At 52.0% G+C, this 20,951-nt stretch overlaps 1 protein-coding gene across 2 annotated transcripts in view; it reads right to left on the bottom strand.

The window, feature by feature from the left end:
• TAF4 (TATA-box binding protein associated factor 4) overlaps window positions 1-20,951 on the bottom strand; it is a 62,418-nt gene that overhangs the window by 7,697 nt on the left and 33,770 nt on the right. For both annotated transcript variants that reach the window (XM_043479346.1, XM_043479347.1), the window contains 13 exons: window positions 19,613-19,779; window positions 18,581-18,700; window positions 16,460-16,579; window positions 15,583-15,705; window positions 13,856-13,945; window positions 13,077-13,319; window positions 10,519-10,666; window positions 10,041-10,155; window positions 8,850-9,019; window positions 8,421-8,551; window positions 7,501-7,626; window positions 6,903-6,959; window positions 6,334-6,453 (listed from right to left, as the gene is read on the bottom strand). In XM_043479346.1, coding sequence (XP_043335281.1) covers window positions 6,334-6,453; window positions 6,903-6,959; window positions 7,501-7,626; window positions 8,421-8,551; window positions 8,850-9,019; window positions 10,041-10,155; window positions 10,519-10,666; window positions 13,077-13,319; window positions 13,856-13,945; window positions 15,583-15,705; window positions 16,460-16,579; window positions 18,581-18,700; window positions 19,613-19,779 — 1,730 coding nt within the window. The remainder of the gene's footprint in view (window positions 1-6,333; window positions 6,454-6,902; window positions 6,960-7,500; window positions 7,627-8,420; window positions 8,552-8,849; window positions 9,020-10,040; window positions 10,156-10,518; window positions 10,667-13,076; window positions 13,320-13,855; window positions 13,946-15,582; window positions 15,706-16,459; window positions 16,580-18,580; window positions 18,701-19,612; window positions 19,780-20,951) is intronic.

The raw sequence follows: 20,951 nt of genomic DNA, 5'->3' as shown, positions 1-20,951 counted from the left end.
ACGAAGAGATGTCACTAGGGAGGCGCAAATTAAAGCAAAGAGACGTTACCACATAACTATGAGAAAGGGCGAAACCCAGAACACTGGCAACACGAGTGCTGGTGCGGGTGTGGAGCAGCAGGAACGCTCGTTCAGTGCTGCTGGGGACGTGAAACGGTACAGTCACTTGGGAAGACAGTATGGAGGTTTATAGCAAAAGTAAATATACTCTCACCACACAAAATTGTGTCCCTTGGTATTTACCTGAATAAGTTCAAAACTCACATCCACACAGAAACCTGTACACAGATGTTTACAGCTCCTGTATTCATAATTGCCAAAACTCAGAAGCAACCAAGATGTCTTTTGGTAGGTGATGTTTAAGTAAAATGTGATGCATCTAGGCAATGAAATAGCAACAAAACAAAGTGTGTTATCAAGCCATGAAAAGACATGAAGGAACCTTAAAAACATTCAACTATGTGAAAGATGCCAGTAAGAAAAGGTTACATTCTGTCTGGTTTCAACTCTATGACACTGGCAAAGACAGAACTATGGAGTCAGCAAAAAGATCATGGGTTTCAAGGGAGTGGGGAACAGGAGGGATGAACAGGCAGAGCATAGAGGATTTTTAGCGCAGTGAAAATACTCTGTGTGTGATGCTATAAAGGTGGATAGGTTATTATATACATTTGTCCAAACGCACAGAATGTACAACACAAGAGTGAGCCCTGATATAAACTGTGGACTCTGAGTGGTGATGACGTGTCAATGCAGGTTCATCAGCTGTAACATATGCACCATCTGGTGGGGGCATGGATAATGGGGGAGGCTGTGCAAGGGGGTGGAGGAGCAGAGGCATAGGAAAAACTGTACTTTACATTCAATTTGACTGTGAACCGAAAATTGCTCTAAAATATGAAGTTTACATATTTAAAATTAATTCTGAAAGACAAAACCCAGTAATGTCTTGAGTTCACAGTATCACAGCACTACTTCACATCAGGAAGTTGAGTGAGGGGTACACGGAAACTCTACCCTTTATGTAACTTTTCTGCAAGTCTACAATTGGCTCATAATAAAAGTTCTTAAGACATACCCTAAGGATATAGTCCTAAACTAAAAAAGAAAAACATCAAGCCTTATCTCTGATGAAGAAAAGCACTTGAAGGACTTTTTGAAGCTCCAGATTTTGTGTTTGTTATCACACACAAAACTCACTTTTCCGAAAGTCCCAAATCAGCACACCAACAATGCACGGTGCCACGCCCCCTCCAGTGACGCGTCTCCACTGTCTCCTCGGGGTGCTCCATCCTCCCAAACACCTCTCCTGCTCTCACCCACACCCACCCCGCCAGTCTCTACGTTGTAGGTATTTCAGTACCTAAGACAGAACTTGATCAACATGCCCTTCCCCTGGGCCCTCCCCTCCCAGCACAGGGACCCCAGCGGCCAGAGTGGTTGTGGGATTGGTTACATGGAGCAAAAACAAAGAAGAACCAAATATTCTGAGAAGAATGGAAACTTGATGTCTCACTGCCTGTGAAGGGACTCCGAAGGAAGGAAGGGGAGGAGCCTGGAAGAAGCCCTGAGGTCCTAGACTAGAATTTCAGGATCCACTGGAACGCATAGGGTCATTCTCGATACAGAGAGGCGCACACACGCACACAACTGTGCACAGACACACGTTCCAGTCTCTGAATGCTGGGGCCTCCAGGGCCTGGGGCAGGGACCCCGTGGTGACCAGCACGCACAGTGCTCAGACACTGGTCTCCAAATATCACCCTCCACTGCAGGGACGCTCCCAGGTGCCACGCGGGCGAGGACAGGGCAGGCACAGTCACCCAGACACCTCTCATGCTTACAGGTTGAGGGCAACGTTTCAAAAGGATATAGAACCAGCTTGAAGAAGCTTCCACTGATCAATCTAGAAACAACGAGAGCATTGATTACACCCCCTGAACACGGCAGGATCCATGTGTCCACACACGGTGATGAGTGGATGGATGGATGGAGGAGGGTGGGAGGGAGGCTCTTCTTCACAGCAGAAGGCAACCAGTAAATGTCGGGGCATGATGGACACAGAGCGCCACAGCCTGGCCCCTAGCCTGGAGGTCCTGACGCAGCGGGAGCCATGCGTGGGTGCTGAGGCCAGGGGAGGGGTGACAGGGACAGAGCAGTGCGTGACCCTGACCCCTCCTCACACAACACTAATGAACACCAAGGGACCAGGCAACTACACAGTGGGGAAGGCTGCTTTCTTAACCAAGCATGCAGTCAGGTCATCAAGGCTATGGTCACCAGCAGCAAGAAGTCAATACTGTCGGCCTAATGACACTGAGGATCGCCCTACAGAACCAGAAGCCTGTCCTCTCTAATGCTGTCAGGAATGCAGGCATCAGGCAGAGGCTCACACCACGTGCCAGCCGGACACTGCACACGCCCTGGACAGGCGGTGAAGTGCAAGCAGGTCTGGGGACCCTGGGCCATCAGGGCGATGTCCTGATTGCGGGGGGGGAGGGGGGTGCAGTAGTAACGTAAGAGAGTGTCCAGCATCATCAGCATTTAGAGGTGATGGGATATCCATCGGGAAAAGATTTTATACACATCATGTATAATATACAAGTGCACAGGCACACTGCATGTGTAAAGAGAAGAGGTGATGAAATAGAGGTGCCAAGTGTTCAAAACGGAAAATCTGGATATGGAGATTCTCATTCTGTTCTTCCAACTTTTCTAAAGGTTTGAAACTATTATAAATTAAAAGAAAACATGTTGAAAAATGTTAATCAATACATCCTGGAAAGATGGTGCCAGAGACATCAGAGGTTTTAATCTTCCCAAAGGCCAGAGAAAATCCAGAGCAGCTAGGAAGCAAAACCAAAGGCCAGCAGGCAACACACAGAACAAAACCAGTGGAGACGAGCTGCAAGCAACCACAAGCCTGGAGACCACCTCAAAACTATGCACGAAAAGCTGCCGGGCAGCTTTGAGGTCTCAAACCAAACCCTCAGGGTCTTCACCAAGAAGGGGGCAGGTTCACCTGACAGCAGGCACTAGACTGGGCTGGTACTCTGACTGTGGCCTTGCCACCAGGACCTCTGCCTGTGACCAGCCAGGGGCCCACACAGAGGGGACTCTGTGAGGAGTGAAACAGAAGCTGAGCAGGACAGGACAGAGGAAACAAAAAGGTCCAGCTAAGAGTGGAGAGGGGCAGAGCCAAGAATCACAGACAGCACATCTAACACCATGTGCAAACTATGGAAGAGGAGCTCAGTGAAGCCAGCAGATTTTCACACTGCCTCCTCCTGAATGTTTAAGACCACACAGTTCACACAAAAGTGAACCACTAAAAGGTTGAACCCTAGACAAGCTGCCCTAAGGAAAAATGAGAATAAGGAGCAGAACACCACCCAGAGAGATAATGGAAAACATCAGAAACACAATCAATAAGAAATCAAAACTATGATGTCTATTTCCAAACAGGCAGAGACACTGAGAAAATGGTAAAATGCATGAAAGAACAACATAAATCAAAATTAGCAAAACTTGGAAATGAGTTGACAAAGTCAAGGAAAAATTAGAAAGAAAAGAGAATTTCAGTTGAGAAATGAAGACTACACTAAAAAAGAACACAAGAGCAAATAAAACAAATAAGACACTAAGGAAGAAAGAAGACAGTAAGAAGGTTAAAAAGCATAAAACTTTTTTTTAAAAGAGAGATTAAAAGGATCGAAGAGAAAAGGCAAATACTGACGGTAGGTATGAAAGATACAACATATGAATAACAGGAATCTCTGAAGAGAAAAACAAAAACAAAAAAGAAAATGTTCCCGAATACAAAAACGTTCAAACTGCATGCTGAATGAACACAACCTCTCCCCAAGAACAACCACCTAAAAACAGCCGATTCCAAGTAAAATGCTTGGCTTTGAGGGAAAAGAATTCTGTGGGCAACTTCGGGCAGAAAGAACATGTGAAACACAAGAGAAATAAAATCAGACAGTCATCAGACAGACAGCAAACCTTTTACATCAGGGGAAAATATCTAATGTAACTACTTACTCAAGGAAGAGTCTCAAGCAAAGAAAATGTGAGCCAAGGATTTTATAGCTATCAAAACTGTCGTCAACACGCACAAATTTGGAGAACTCGGCCCCCAGGAAACATTCCAAAAGAATCCAACAGAGAATAAGATGTGGAAAACCAAATGACTAAAGAGACATCCACAAAGACTAGTCAGTATTAACCATCAAGTTACTTATGGAACTAAGATTACCATGAAACAGCTGTGTGATGTAACCAAAACACGCGCAAGTTAACAGTCCTTGCAGGAGTACAGCCCGCCCCACGTCCTCACTCCCGGGGTCCAGTCCAAGATGCCAAGGCCTTTCCCAGGAGTAAGGATCATACCCTATGCAAGACCCACCCTGACCTCACAGGGAAGGCAAATGTGCTGACTGAGCCCCACTGGGTGAGATCGCCACAGACCCTACTGAACACCGAAGCAAACGCAAAGCACACACTCAAGATGAGCAGCCGGTTGCTGAACTTAAACAAGCAGTGACACTCTTCAGAGGGTGATGATATATCATTCACAACATCCAGCGTACAGGTGACAATGTCTAGACGTGCAGAGACAGGAAGCTGTTACCACAGTTGCGGGCAAGAGCAGTCAACAGAGATCGAGTCAAGATGACCCAGATGTTGGATTTGACAAACCGTCAGAGCAGCTTTTACAAAGAGGTTCCAAGGATGATGGGAAAATCTGGCCTCAATAAGGAGCAGACAGGGAAATCTCAGCAAAGAATTAGCAATGATTTAAAAAAAGAAAAAGACCTAGGCAGAAATCCCAGAGCTGCAAATATGTCAACAAAGTAAAACTTCACTGGACAGGCAAGATGACAGAGAATCTGAAGATAGATCAGTAGAGATTATCCAGTCTCGAACAGAGAAGAAAGTGATTACAGAAAAACAGGTACAGACTCAGAGACCCACAGGGCAGTGTCAAGAGAGCTAACAGAGGTATACCTGGGAAACCCCATAGGAAAAGACTGAAACAGAGAAAGGTTTGAGGAAGTAAAGGCCAAAGTGCTGCAAATTTGAGGAGAAACAGTGACCTACAGACCCAAGAAGCTCAGAGAAGCCCCAGCAGAGGTCAAGAGAACCACGTCTAAACAAAGACAACAAACTTCTAAGAAGCAAGACAGTCATCTTGAAACAGTCATCTTGAAACTCATGACCAACAGGAAACAAGGATCGAAATCACAGTGGAACACTGAATACTATACAACTTCTTTCAGGATACAGATGCTCACACGTTCATGGCTGTGTTCACATCTAAGAAAGAATAAGAGTTCTGTAATTCTGCAAAGCACACTGGGACACCTCCCATCTTCTTTGTGAGCTGGAGCAAGACAACACAACTAAATGAGAATAGGAGCTCCCTCAGAAGAGACAGACCAGCACTAAGACAGGCCTCAGGAGATAGGGGAAATGTAAAGGCAGCTAAAGTTCTCAGAATCGCTTGTCCCTGTTCGTCTGTCATTCTATTAAATTTAGTTATACGTATCTGGATTTGCTTGGCCTATTCAAGAAGGTAGAGAAATTGACTTTAAAAAAAACAGAGTTGAAAGAAAAGAACTGTGAATATTCAGGGAAAATTTCATTCAAAATTTTAAGGAGGAAATTCAACCACTTTCAAGTAAACAAAAGCTGAAAGATCCCATCACCAAGCAGATTGCACTACCAGCAACACTAAATGCTGTCCTTCAAGCCAAAGAGAAATACTGCCGATGGAAACCTGGAACTCGGGGAAGGAACACCAAACATCAGAGATGGCAAGTCAGCAGGTAAATATAAAAGACAATGTTCTCGTCTTCCTGAGATTCACAACTGGCAGTTTAAAGAAAAAATCATGATACTTTAAAAGAGGGTTTGTAATTATATATAAAGATACGAGAGCAAACAAAACAGGAAACTAACAAAATGTGGACAAACAGAACCAGGCCAGAGCTTTCCTTCATGCTGGGATCTGGGCTCACCTCACATCCACACTCAATGAGGACAGTCACCTCAAGGAAGGTCACTCTGCTGACTGAATGTCCCACATGGTCTCCAAAGTCAGCCTAAATCTCACTGTATAAGCTACAGAGATCAAACCTCCTCCTGCAAAGGGATGGCTCAAGTGACATCCACAAATAGGTTGATTTGAATATAAAGCATCGAATGTAAAACGTATTCTGAGGGCGGTGAGACAACATGTAAATGGTGCGAAAGCCCGACTCCCTGGAGGGTGAGTGGGAGGCTGACGCCCGAGGCCCTCCAGCCCCTGTCCCTGCATCCAAGCGGTACCTCTGGTCCCGATCCCGGTCCCGGAGAGTCCACTTTCCTCTTTTTCCGGGGCCCGATGGCGGCTAGTGCTGTGAGGTTGGCATCTCGCTGCCTCATCTGTGCCAGTTCTTGTTGCTGCATCTTTGTTTTGAAAAGCAAACAGAGACTGTCATTTTATGCACCTTTTTTTTTCTTACTACAAAAGTAATACACAGACACCAAAGGGTTTTCCAAATTTTTCTAAATTAAACTTTTAGTTTGACTTTTTTTAATATACAGTAAGCATATTTTACAATCATAAAAGTAGTAAAGCAATAATAAAAGAAATCTTTTAAAAAGCTCAGAAAACGTGAGCAAATTTTGAGAGTACAGAGATTAGATGCCCCGAATGAGAAATTACCAGGAAACGTAAAAGCAGGACACAAACGGTTTGCACAGGCAAACACCTGGAGAGGTGTTAGTCGCTATGTGGAGGCCCATTTCAGGTATGCCATCACTTCCTCAGCCCCTCTCTCACCCATCAGCGCTCAGGCTGACTACAAACACACTTTCCAGTGTGTTGTGCAGGTTCTTAGACTAGAAAAGCTTACCTCCTTTGCCTTCTGTTTCAGCCTTAACTGTTCTGGATCTTCTTGTCTGGATCGAGACTATTTTATCAAACAAGTAAAAAAGAAAAACAATTTATGACCTAAACGTTTCTCATCCGACAAACATGTTATCTTATTCGTGATATAACAAAATCTAAGTCTTACAACAGAAAACGTCAAATTTTTTAAATGCACCTAGCCAAATATCATCACAAAAAACAAACATTATTTTTGAGAAAATCAATACCACTTGGACAGAAGAACCATGGTGTGGCCTGTGGTGGGTCTGCCAACTGCAGAATCTGATGTGATATGACATGAGGATGGTGGGTACGGGCAGCCCAAGGGTGACGCGCGGCTAGGGGACCTGCCCACACACTGAGTGACCACTGCTGTTCGAAGGCTCCCCGCCCCGTGCACCATGTCATGAGGTCACCCTCAAACACCGCTCAGGCCCCCAGACACCCCAAGCATGAGTATGAGCGCTCGGGCTCCTGGATACCCGAATGAGTGTGTGCGCGCTCTGGCCCCCAGACACCCCGAGCGTGTGTGTGAGCCCTCAGGATGAGATGGGAAAACTGAGTGAGCCACAAGCACTTGCCTTTGCTGCCCGCATTAAGATCTCTCTTTCCTGTTCATCTTTTCTCTGTTTTTCAATTTGATCAAGCTGTTCAAAAAATTTGAGCTGAGCCCGGACATCACTTGCCTGTTCGTATCTGTCATCATCCTACAAAAAAGTGAAAACACTGTTTGTCATAAACTTGACAGCCCAGTCAGCCAGTCGGCGTACCGCTTCCGGCCTCCCTCGGCCCAATCCCCAGGCTGGTGTGCAGACTCCAACGACCCCCTCCACCTCCCAGCTCCACATCTGATAAGTACTCTGGATGCTCACATGCCGTCACAAGTGAGTCTCCTTGGGGCTCACAGGGAAGTTTCCATTTTACACACTTTGTCATCACTTGTTTTTTTTTTTGGTGCCAAAATCCAGGACCAAACATCACTTGATTTTTTTTTAAGTGACAGCGAAAATTTTTATAGTAACATTAAAAAAAATTTTTTTAAATAAACAGCTACATGCTTTTATTCCAAATGCTGCTCTGAAGGCAGTGCCTGGTAGGGCTCGGCAGGCACCTGGCCTCTCCACGGTGCCCCAAAAGTGGCCCTCCACAGAACAAAACGGAGAGCTGCTCCGAATCACAGGCAGGCGGGACCCCCTCAGGGCTGCAGGGACAGCTCAGGCCTCAGGCCCAAGGACCGCAGGGGAGTGTGGAGAATGGATGGAAGACTCCACCCACTGTAGAGCTGAAGAGGCCCCTGCCTGGACCAGCAGATCAGCTCTCGGCTCCTCCTCCCCAGCCAGGTGGACGGCACCCAAAGGTGCCATGGGGCTGAAAGCAGTATCCTCATCCCCAAATCCAGTTCTGGGAAAACTCCAAACAGGCTGGACACTTGGCTGCCTACCTCTGCACCCTCCCCCGGGGAGGGACAACAGGGAGCGTCCCCCAGGGAAACAGCAGTTACCTTGTAAGAGAAGTTCTTCTGCTGGGCCGTCTCCGATATCTTCTCCACCAGGTTCTGCAGCCTCTGCTGCGTGGCATGTGACACATAACTCACCACGTCTGGGTGCAACTCCGTGATGCCGTGTTTCTTCCCTGGGGACAGGCAGCACTTTACCATCACTGGAGCGCTGTTCTTCCCTTCGCTGTCTTCCTCTTATTCACTGGTTATGGCTTTGTGCACCCAAGGGCACCCCAGGCAGGCCCGCAGGGGAGGGGGTCTACACCTGCTTCCCTGAGACCACCACTGTCAACCCCCTGGAGAGCACAGCCCTGGCAAAACAGGTGACCAGGAACGAGGTGTGTCCCCCCAGCTCAGGACAGCTGCGCACCGAGCACGCGGTTGTGGTCCACACCAAGCCCACACGTGGGGCCCGACATCCCAGGGCTGTACCTATTTCTAATATCCTTCTCTGTAGAGGTGCCGGGAGTAGGAAGGTCTCGTCTTTGCAGGACCGTGTCAGGGTGCCCACCAACTCAGAGTTTGTGGCCAATATCCTCGCGCTTTCTTCTGACAGGTTCACTCCAGCCATGGACGCTACGTCATTGATGTCATCATCGTCCCTTCAGGGAATAAAAGGCGGCGACTCTAACTCAAAGAGGGTTAGAACTCTACGAACTCTGACCCTCGAGCACTGCTTTCTAACCACCAGAAAGGCACTAACTTATCCTGCATCCTCCTGAATCCCACCTAGAACCAGCAGCCTCGTGAAGCGCCTGGTCACTGTGGAAGAATCGGTTCTAGACAACAAGACGAGGGCGCTGGGCGTGCTGCTGTCGTTGTGTGTCACTGGTCCCAGGCCCCCAGGGCAGGTGGGCAACCCCAGTGATGGCTTTCCCAGAGCTGTCACCTGAGTGTTCAGCCGGGACTCAACCCCACCAGGCCCATCTGGTTGACTTGCTCTGCATATCTGGCTCTCTCACCTGCAGGAGGAAGCATGGCCTCTGGGAACCCTCGCTCCTTTCCTCTCTGACCCGCCGGTGGACGTGTCTCTCACCTCCACAACCTCCCTCACCCTCATGAGCATCCTTCCCACCCTGCCCGGCCCCCACCTCCTTGTCCTGCCTACAGCCCAGCTCTGATGTGGGCCCCGAAGCCTCCCAGTGCTGCCTAACCATTTTGGAGCCAAAGCGTCTGGGAAGGGAAGGACCAGTGGGCCCCCAACACGTGCACACTTCACCACCTCTGGACCTAAACCAGAGGAGATACCGCAGACATTCCTAGGGCAATACTCAGACCAGCTGCCCATCAAGAGACCAAAGCACAGCACCTCTAAAGGCTCTGAGACTGATGGGAGGACACGGGATGCATCCTCTATGAGGACCATGATGCACTCAGAAGGCTGAGCCATCATGTCTCAGAAACAAACCTCCTGCTGGCTTGCAGAGTCAGCTGGCTTGCCTTTCCCACCCTGTGTCTGCAGCAAACCTCCTCGAGTCGCTTAGTGGGAAAACACAAGCTCGGAGATCAGAGCTGAGCGTGGTGGGGACACAGCGTCAAAAGGTGCCATGGAGCAGTCACTCCTGGGCACAGGCAGGTACCCACGTGGCCTTCCCTCTGGCACCTCTTGTGCACACTCCTTACCGAAACGAGCCTCCCCCGGGCTCCTTGAGTTTATTTTTCTGTGCAGCAGCAGCTTGTGCGGAGACAGTAGAAAGAGCTTTGGTTCCAGGTAACACAGCAGGTTTCACCACAGGGACTGCAGAGCAAGAGAGAAGGGTATGCCCCCTGCACGGACTCGCGCCAGGGCTGGGTGGGCCAAGGGAGGCCGTTACCCCCAACCCGCCATGAGGAAGCTTCCTAAACCGTAAGAAACACCACGTTACTAACTCTAAGCTACAGGAAAAGTGCAGGCAGCCTGTCTCAAGTACTTATCTTCCTGCATTTCATCACACTTTCTGAGGTCTAAGAATGACTGCTGGTAAGGAATCCAGTCCTCTAAAAACCATGCTGCCAGGGTGGGGACCGGGGCTAACAGCACTGACGGGCCACGTGAAGTAGCCAAGCTTGAGCTGTGAGTCCCACGGCGATGAGGACCAGGCGGACAGGGTCAGGCGCTCACCTGGCTGCAGCTGGTTCAGCTGGATCTGCTGGGGCGTGGTGAGCACGATGCGGTTGTGGGGCTGCCGGAGCGCGACCATGGGCGTCTGCGTCAGTGTCACCTGCGGCGGCCGGATCAGCGCTCCGGGCTTGGGCGGCGGCTGGATCACCTGGGGAGAGTCCACGGGGGAGCATGAGCACACACCCCCACCCTCAAAGGGGCTGCCAGCACCCATCCCCAGCCCAGGGTCCCAGCCGTCCCAAAAGACCAGGCAGGTTGGATGGTGCCCCACGTCCAGTGCCTCCACCACCACCTCGAGCTCCTGGAGCAGAGCCGCACGTGGGGCCCTGAGGTCAGCACCCGGGGGACAGGGTCCACAGAGCTCCTGAACCAGCAGGAACAAGTGGCTTCTCCCCAGATGCCAGCACGGGTGCCAGGGCCACCTCAGACCCACCACAGCCTCAGGCAGGATGCTCAAAACCCAGCTTCTGAATTCTATAACGGTCACCTGGGGGCTTGCCCTGTGCTATAGGTACTCGAGGAGGGGGCTGGGGGTACCCTGGCCCATGTGATCTCTGCAACCAGTCCTGTGGAAATCCACACCATCTGGGAGAACAGATGCACGATTTTCCCCAGAGGTTCAGGCCACCTTGTGGCACAAGCTAAGAGAAAAGCCTCAGGGTTTCCCGTCCCCAGAGGCTTCAAGGACAGCAGGTGATGATGGGTGCCTGAGTCTGCTGCATCTAGTCTTTCTGCTGCAATAAAGCAGGACCGAGGCAGAGCCCTCCCCTCCGGGGGAGGGGCGCAGGGAGCCCTGCCCTCACACTGGCACACTGGCCCAAGGCACACCGGCTCCAGCCGTGGCCAGCAGACACTTCTCCACCTCTGTGGAGCCCATCTTCCTCACCACCGATGAAGGCAGAAACAAACACAGATTTCAATTTGAGCAGGTGAGAGACCAGCACTCCCCTCATGACTCTGATCACCCACCTGAGTATCACTTGGGCATTATCATAAAATACACACTCTACAACCAATGAAAGTAACACAAAGACCTGCATTGTTTTATTAAATTTTTTAACTGTCTATAGGAACATTCAAAAAAATCTAAGATCATGGCATCTGGTCCCATCACTTCGTGGCCAATAGATGGGGACAAAGTGGAAACAGCACCATATTTTCTTTACTTGGGCTCCAAAATCACTGCAGATAACGATTACAGCCATGAAATGAAAAGAAGCTTGCTCCTCGTGAAAAAAGCTGTAACAAACCTAGACAATGTACTAGAAAACAAAGGCATCAAACTTTGCCAACAAAGGTCCATATAGTCAAAGCTAGTTTTTCCAGGAGTCGTGTACGGATGTGAGAGTTGGACCATAAAGAAGGCTGAGCATTGAAGAATTGATGCTTTTGAACTGTGGTGTTGGAGAAGACTCTTGAGAGTTCCTTGGACTGCAAGGAGATCCAACCAGTCCATCCTAAAGGAAATCAACCCTGAATATTCATTGGAAGGACTGATGCTGAAGCTGAAGCTCCAATACTCTGGCCACTTGATGTGAAGAGACGACTCACTGGAAAAGACCCTGATGCTGGGAAAGATTGAAGGCAGAAGGAGAAGGGGACAACAGAGGATGAGTGAATGGCATCACTGACTCAATGGACAGGAATTTGAGCAAGCTCTGGGAAATGCTGAAGGACAGAGAAGCCTGGCATGCAGCAATCCATGGAGTGGCAAAGAGTTGGATACCACTGAGCAACTGATAAACAACAGTGGGAACAAAGGACCTTCCTAGGTGATTTCATCGGTAAAAGAATCTGTCTTCAGTCCAGGAGACACAGGTTCGATCCCTAGGTGAGGAAGATCCCTTAGAGGAGTAAATGGCAACCCACTCCAGTATTCTTGCCCAAAAATCCCCATCGACAGAGCAGCCTGGAGGGCTACAGTCCATGGGGTCACAACAAGCTGGACACGACTGCACACACACACGCGCTTAGGAACTACACCCCTTTGAAACTGGAAGGGGGGACAAAAAAGCAACTGACTTTCTATGCCTGGCGAACTCCACCTGCCTGCCGGCAAACCTCACTCTTCCCAGCAGAGACGCCTTCTACACAGCTGCACAACCAGAACCTGGATCAGAACCACACACCAACCCACCATCAGCAGCTGCATGTGTGGGAAGCCCCAGGCCCCAAACTATGCTGTGGAGCTGGGTCCTAAGCCATGAAAACTGACGTGCCCAACGCTCAGCACTTGCGTTGGTTCCGTGTGTTTGGGCCGTGGCTCCTGATGGAAGACAACGCCTGGCTGAGATGCACCACACACATGCTATGTCCACTTAACCCAGGGACACCCTGAACCGTCTGTTCAAGCCTAAACAGATAACGGACATGCCAGAGGGTAGAAACCGACAGGCTTACTTCGCTTTACTGAGAAATAAACTATGAACCTGCAGGGCCCTGATCTCAACCTGACAGTTCACTACTCAGGATTTAACACCCCAAACTCCCCCTGCCAGTTTCTCTGGGCCACAGGCAGGTGGGCGGGTGGGGAGCAGGGCAAGGCTTGGCCTTCATACCAGCGGCGTGGGCTGCCCCTGCTTGCCGACGCCCACCTGTGTGGGCTGCGTGAGGCTGATGACAGGGGGCTGGAGGGCGCTGGTCACGGTGGCCGCCGTCTTCCCAGCCGTGCGCTGGACCGAGCCACTGAGCACCACGGCGGTGAGCGCGGTGGTGGCCTGTGAGGCCGGTGGCTGCTGCTGGCTCTGCTGGATGAAGGCCGCGGAGTCGGGGGTCAGCTGTCTCAAGGCGGGCAAGCTCCTCTGGGCGGAAAGACAGACATGGGGTCGGCTGGCAGCACTACCCTTCCTCTGACCCAGAAATACACAACCCTGAGAATACGCCCCAGCGTCGGTGTGGGGCTTCAAGGGATCCAGTGTCAGCACCCCACACTGTCACTGCCGCTGGGCAGGGTGGCCCTCAGTGAGAACTGGCTGGAACTGTTTAAACACCAACCAGCAGCGTCATTTCCGACAGGCGGTTAAAGCGCATTAGGGCAGCAGAGGCGTCTGAGCGACACCTGCCTCCCAGCAGAGTGGCCCCCTTCAGCCGCGGGCACACGGGCCGCCCTCTAAGAGGACAGGGCCCTTCTGGACCCCCAGGTGCAACACGACACTGTGGTCGCAGCGGTAGGGCTCTTGAAACTTACAGAAAAGCCTCCGAACAGAAAACTTAACAGTCTGTCTCAGGGGCTTGAAAGCTGCAAACGCACCGGTGACACCCGTCCAAGTCCACCCCTTCCCAGAGGAGCCCACCCCCCCCCCCCAACACTGGGCGCTCACAGCGGGCTTCGGATTACCTTCAGGAAAGGCACAAGGTAAGGTTGAGGTGAAGAATTAAGTTCTCGGTATAACCTACTAGTGAAATCTTCTGCTTCGATTTTTCCATCCTTGAAGACAAAATTCATATTAAAATTCCTCAGTGAATACAAGTTTGCACACATGTATCTTTATGCAGTATTTCTCCAGGTCTCAAGTTTTACAAACAGTTATTCCTCCCTCCAGGCCGTGGGCTCGCTGTGCCATTCCTCAGTTTTCTTACTACCACTGTACATCAGGCATTCTGCCAGGAGACAGACAAGCCTAAAAGTACCCTCGAGACCAAGTCGGAAGGTAAGGCAGGCCAGGGACGCCCTTCCCTGGAGAGACCACACCTATGCTGAGACCCCAGCTGGGGCGCCAGAGAGAGAAGCACGTGCCCAGATGAGAGGGGCCACAGCAAGCGGCCATGAGACCAGGAGGACCAGAGGTGGGCAGGGACAGGGCAGCACAGGTGCCCTGGAGGCGTGAGCACTGACCCAGGTGGCTCTGCCCACACCCAGGAGTCCTACGAGACAAGGTGCCCACCTGCACCCTCTCACGCGGGGTCACCTCCCACCAGCCTCCAAGCCCGGGGCTGACTGGGCCCAAGTCAAGGAGGGAGCAGTCAGGGCTGCAAAGAGGGCAGGACGGGGGTCCCAGAACCCTGAGAAGGGCACAGCACAGGGGGATAGCGCTGGGCTCTTCTGGGAAGCGAGAGAGATGGTGAGATGAGCCCGTGCTTCCAGTCCCAGGAGGGGCCGCAGACAAGGGGCCGTGGGAAGAAAGAACAGCATGTATTTAACTACAAATGTTCATTAGAAGATAAACTGTAATTGAAACAAACAAAAAGCTGGGAGTTCTTGTTCCTCTCAGGAGGTGACACTGTTTTTCAATCTCTTAGTTTCCTGAAAATATTTAAGGCGCATCTGAAGTGATCATTTCTGCTGTGAGAGCGCAACTTCACTCCTTTCCAGCCCCAAACCCACGTGTTGAGCCCAGGGGCAGCTCCCCTCCAGCTTGAGCCCGTGGCATGGAAGGGAGGCTGCAAGTGGAGGGGTCGCGCCGACAAACCCAGCAGCAGCAGGACAGAAATGGCCATCAGCCCGTGTGCTAAACCACCAGGCTTCCTGGACCAAGAGACCAAGAGCAAGGAAAGAGCGGGAAGGAGGGGACCCCAGGTGAACAGCAACACAGAGGCAGCAGCCAGAAGTGGACCGGATGACTGACTAAGCCCTGCGGTGACACTGGACTCAGGTTCCAGAAGCCTGGGGGCTGCGAGGATCCCCAGGGTCCCAGGTTATGTCCAGGAATGAGACTGGGGAGGGGCTGTGGGCAGCAACACGGGCACAGTGGATGCAAAGCCAGATAAGAACTCAGGACCCGCGAAGCCAGCAGCTGGCCCACAAGCGCTCCTCACTCTGCCTTCCGCTTCCGTGTCATTCAAAATCCTCCACAAAAGACGAGGAGGAGTGAGAGGGAAAGCCCTTAAAACACCCGCCATCTCTTTGGTGAATTCACATCGCTCCTGTGTGGCCAGCACGCCAAGCGACTGACGTGGAAAAGGAGACGCTGGGAGAGCTGTCCAGCTGCGAGGTTCCAAGAAGCCAGGGGCAAAAGTGTCAGGGCAAGGGCAGAGGGGCCCAGACTGCAGCCGCCACCCCCGCCCCCCCCTTCCAAGTAGCCAAGTACTGCGCTCTAAGGCAGGGGCCGGCGTGCGGGCTCTTACCAGCAGATTCTGTACCAGTTCTTTCACATTAGCAGCCGTCTCTGTAGACTGTTTACCAGATGAAGCCAGTTTTATTAACGTAGATAAAAAATTTTTACATTTCTTCACGTTTTCCATAGTTTCCTGGATAGAAATTAAGAAGGTATAAGTGAAAAACTCTTACAAAGCAAACTGTTATCATAGCCTTTGGTTTAACTAAGATGCTGTGTATCATATAAGAAATGTATTTCTTCTCTAAAATGTCTCAGGAAAATGCAGTTACTCTCATCGCCTGATGATGGGAGTATAAGCCAAGACCTGTGCTCCCAAGGCACAGATCAAATTCACAGCTCACTCAGCCCAGCCATTCTACTTTCAGAAATGTAACTGATAAATGCAAAAAGACAATCTACAAGACATTCACTGTGATGTTGCTTATCATAAAGAAAAACCGATACCTAAGTACACAATAAAAGAAACAGAATCATGACACAGCTACTAAACAAAGATGCTGAAAAACACTCAGCAAAGAAACATGAAAAAGTTTTAAATCACAAATGGAGCACAATCCCACTGGTTTAAAGATTCATCCACATGTAGGAAAACTGCTGGAAATAAACTTGAAGAGGACGACGCCACTGCTCTGGCAGGCTACAACTGCTGTGCGGGCCCCGTCGTCCCTGAATGTGGCTGGTCTGGGCTTCATCCACATAGACATTCCCACAGCCCGAAATCCTGGTGGTGCAGGATGCCGGACCCTCCCTGTGACCCTGCAGAGGCCACTGCCCTCAGACCCCGCCACGTACGGGGCCATGGAGACCCGAGGGCTCCCCACGTGCATGCTGGGGCAGCATGACCCCGACACACGGCCCCGTGGCTCCCGAGAGGCAGCTCTCACCGTGGCAGCTGTCGAGGTGGTGGTGGCCCCTGGGACCGTCCGCTGAGGTGTCGCCGTCTGAACAGCTGTTGCCGTCCCAAGTGAGGTTGTCTGAGCAGCGCCACCCAAAACAAGCTGAGGCTACGAGAATCCAAAGCACAAGGTAAACAAACGGCCTTCGTGAGACTTCCCGCAACAGGCAGGCCCCAAAGGACCCGCCACCTCGAGGGACCATGCCAGCCCCACAGCTGACTGTGTCCCCAAGAGCTGCGATCCTGAGCACCAAGGAAGGAGCACTTTGCACCTTCAGCAAAAACTGACAGAAGCAAAGCCAACGGCCAGAGGGAACCTGGCTGTCAGGAGTCAATCCTGAGTGTCACATGGCGGCCAGGACAAGTAACGTTTTCGTAACAACCCAGATCACATCTCAGAAATTAAAAGGAAAAAAAGAAAACAGAGAAACAAGCTGAAAAGCCCATCCCCTGGCTCGTGCAGAGAGGCTGGTGACAAGAAATCCAGTATGTCACACAGGCAGGCACCCCACAGGGCAGCACCGGGACTCACTGGGGTCCCGGGCTCCCCTCCACTGCCGCAACACCCTTCTCTGCTCCCCCAAAGCGAGTCACATCCAGAAATGCTCTGGAAATGGTTTTTAACCAGGCAGGGGCTCAATGTAGTCGGTGCTGGGAGGTAGGGGTGACTTTGCTAAACAAATACATTTAAACAAATGAACAACTAGACACCAAACAACTGGGCTTGTCAAATTCTCGAGATTTCTATCCTATGTGAGTAATCATGCAAATGTTCACTGCTTCTCTATTTTAAATTGGCACTCTTCCAATGGCCTGGCGTGCTGCAGTTCATGGGGTCACAAAGAGTCGGACACGACTGAGCAACTGAACTGAACGTAAAAATCTACACTTCGATTTTTCAAACTTTCTTATGACTTTGGAAGGTAGGGGGCAGTATAACCCTGAACATGACGCGTGCAGCTGCTCTCAGCAAAGCGGGTTCCAGTGCCTGCCCGCTCCAGGAGGTGCTCCAATGGTGCTGCTGGTGGGGGGCAAAGGGACAGGGGGGGCCTCTGGGCAGGAAGCTATCTGCAACCCCAGGCTGTAAACACTGGTTTCCCAGGAGAAATGTCAGTCAGAAGACATGGTGGGCTTTCTTTATCATTGATAAATTCTTTCACTTGTAACATTAAGCACTTATTACTTCTGTAACAAGAAAATGGCAAATAAAAAACTTCAGAGGAAGAAAGGAAAAGAATGGACCAGCAGGCATAGCAGAGCTGCTTCTGGACAATCAGAAACAGCCTGGGCACATCCAGTTCTTGGAGGTTGTCATTTCTATCAAAATGCACTCCTCACACGGCTCCCACTAGTCCCATGAAAACACCTTTCACCTGGACAATACTGAGATGGCAGACAGAACCTATTCTGATAAGCCTGGTGCAAAAGCTCACCATGAGCTTCACCACCTTCTCAGAAAAGGCTCCTCTCTCTACAACTGAAGCTCAGACACTCCAACCAGGCTGAACTCGGCCAGACGACTCCCAACCCCAGGAAGCACCATCACCATGCAGCTCTTATCGCAGGAAGAAACCACCAAGCTCTTCTACTTGGGACCAACTGCTCCTCCAGCTGCTCTGAAAGCAGTGTCACGGCTGCGGGCGGCAAGAGACAGACGACCAAGGCGAGCGGGGAGACCAGGGCAAGCAAGGAGGCCAAGCTGGCTGCACTCAGGATCAGGGCCAGAAGCCCCCACACCGCGCTGTTGGTGTCCATCAGGGAGGGTGTTGTGAGAGCTACACACAGTAACACACACACAGTGAGGACACACCCTCCTCAGTGCAACACACACACACTCTGAGCTGTAGATCGTTTCTGCTTCAGAGACATGCGCCATCAAATGTTAGTAGGTGACATTTTTTAATTGCGCTTCCGGCACAGTAGGCGGCTTCTGAAAGTGCTGCTGGTGCTAAACTCTGTGTAGTTTTAGAGAAGCCTGGCTTCCCCTGCACTGGTGGGCAGAGAAAGCATCTCCTGCCCCAAATCCTGAACCCTGGCATCCAGCACCCAAACTCATGAGGCCCGACCCCTGACCCCGGGCGTCGTGGGCACCACCCAGCCCCCACCTCACCTGAACCCCGGGCGAGCGCTGCAGTGCGGTGCTGGGCTGTACCGTCGTCTGGGCCTGAGACACCTGCTTGATTATGGTCGTTGGGGTCACCTGCCGTGCAATAATTGGGGTCCCGGGTGCCTGAAAAACAAGGAGTTGTCGCCTAAAAGGAGGGAAGTGAGAGGCGGCACACCACACGGTCCTTCCTTCAGCACAGAGAGCACACCTGGGCCCCCAGGCTAGGCAGAGTCAGCGAGGCCCCCTAATTGCCACCATATAACTACAACACACTCCTTAGCAGAGCCGCCCACGTGGTCTTCGAGGGAGGCGTGCATCTGGGAAAGCAACACTTTGATTTCCTGTAATCACACAGCACTCAAAGTGAACATCTTACAACCATCTGACGGAACAGACCTCCACAGACCCTGCGAGCTGCTTGGGGCTGTTTTGGATGCTCAGGGAGGGGCCCCTCTGTCTACAGTGCAGGGACACCAACTCCAGGGGATGCGGCTGAAGTCACAGGACGACAGAGCTGTCAGGACCCCTCTAGTCTCCATGTTAGTCTCTGACCAGTCAACCAGCTCAGAAGGGACAGAAAGGCACCAGGAGGCAGAACCTAGGGGAGGGGCGAGTCCCAGGCACTGAACCTGTCCTCCAGTCACAACCTCGGCGGGGGAGGGGGGGGGGCATCCTCGGGGGGGACACAGCCTGGGGGTGGGGGGGAGTAGCCCCCAAGGCTCACACATCTGTGTGTGGTGGGGGGGCTGTTTAACACAGTTCTGCAAAGCTCCTCTGCATCCCTCTGGTCACAACAGCTAACGAGGCTCAGGGCTCACTGGGTCCTGCACTCAAGTGTCCTAACCATCCGTCATGGTCCTACCGGGTGGCAGGATCCGTACTTTGCAGAGGAGGAAGAGGAGGCGCGGGCGGGGGGTGGGGGAGGTATCACAGGAGGTGGCGGGGGGAGGGGTGCAGGTAGGAAACCCGAGTTCCTCCTGGGGCAGCTGAGCCATCCTACCCCCGACAACCCCCCCAGGCTGGGCGCGTGCTCACCTGCACGGTGGAGATCTGCACGGGAGGGGCACTTGTGGGGGTGGCCGGGCGCGGTGCCATGGTAGTCTGCGGCTGCGCCTGGGCGTGGGCCTGGGCCTGCATCTGAGCCAGGGCCTGCTGAGGGATCATGAGCAGCTGCCCATTCTCGCTGCGCACGAGGACCATACCTGGGGGGGGGGGGGGGGGAGGGGGCTGGTGTCAAGAATGCGTCCCAGGGCCCGACTCCACGGGGAGCCAACAGCCCTGAGGAGGAAAGGGAGACGCTACGAACCCATCACTGAGCTCTGAGCACACCTGCCAGCAGAGACATGATGACAGGATGTGCACAGGAGGACAGAGACATGAGAGGGGCTTTCACTGATGTAAGTAGCAGCCGTCAGCCAGGCAGGCAGAGCTCCTCACAGCCCGTCCACCCCACAGCACCCCGCGCTGGCCTGCAGGTCGGAGGCCAGGGAGCCAGGGCCTGGCAAGAGCCCCCGCGGCCAGGTGTGCTCCCCACATGGGCCGCCTGGAGTGGCCAAGTGCACAAGGCAGCAGGTGTCTCAGGAGAGGTTGCACCTGGAGCCTCAGACCCAAGCCCTGCCCAGGAGCAGGTCACCACCCAAGCCCGCCACTGGCTCTGGGAGAGGCAGCCTGGTCTCTTCTCCCATCAGGTCCCCATCCCTGGGGACTAGACTGGACCTCGAGACAGCAGTGCCCACCACCCACATGCCTGGGGCCGGGCCTGGAGTGCCTGAAGCCCAGACACCCCCTCGTGTGTCCATGGTGACCTGGGACCCCCCCACCCACCCACAGAGACACAAAGACACGGAGGACCACTCACCCTTCATGGGGCTCCAGCTACATCACTGGAAACCAAATCCTAGCAGGGAGTGTGGCATTAATTCTAGCTTCAAAAACCAGCACCAATTACATCCTAGATTCCATTAGAAACAGTAACACAGCTTTCACACAATTTCCCATGACGGATTAGCAATGGGGCTGAAAGGAGTCCTATGAACAAGTCGCCCCAAAGCCAGGCTCGAGGAGAATGGGCACGAGGCACCCCACGGAAGAAGGATTCAGCCGGGCAGGGGTGTGGCCCAAGGAGCCCGCTGAGTGGGCAGCCCCACAGGGCAGCTGAAAACCTCAAGGCCGAGAGAACCTCCTGCCAGCCATCACAACAACAGGCATTCCCTGCTGAACCAGACGGGAGCTCCATCCAACGTAGAAGTCGGAGAAGTCTTTGGAGCTGCTGGTCCCGGCTCCTTCAACACGCATCATCACATCAGGAAATACAGCCTTTCCCCGGGGTCACGTCTGCAACTCTCGGTCCAGAAAAACCTCTCGCATGTGTGCC

This window comes from Cervus canadensis, chromosome 10 (assembly GCF_019320065.1).
Source record: "Cervus canadensis isolate Bull #8, Minnesota chromosome 10, ASM1932006v1, whole genome shotgun sequence".
In the NCBI taxonomy this organism is placed as follows: Eukaryota; Metazoa; Chordata; class Mammalia; order Artiodactyla; family Cervidae; genus Cervus; species Cervus canadensis.
This window is presented reverse-complemented; position numbering and strand designations above follow the sequence as displayed.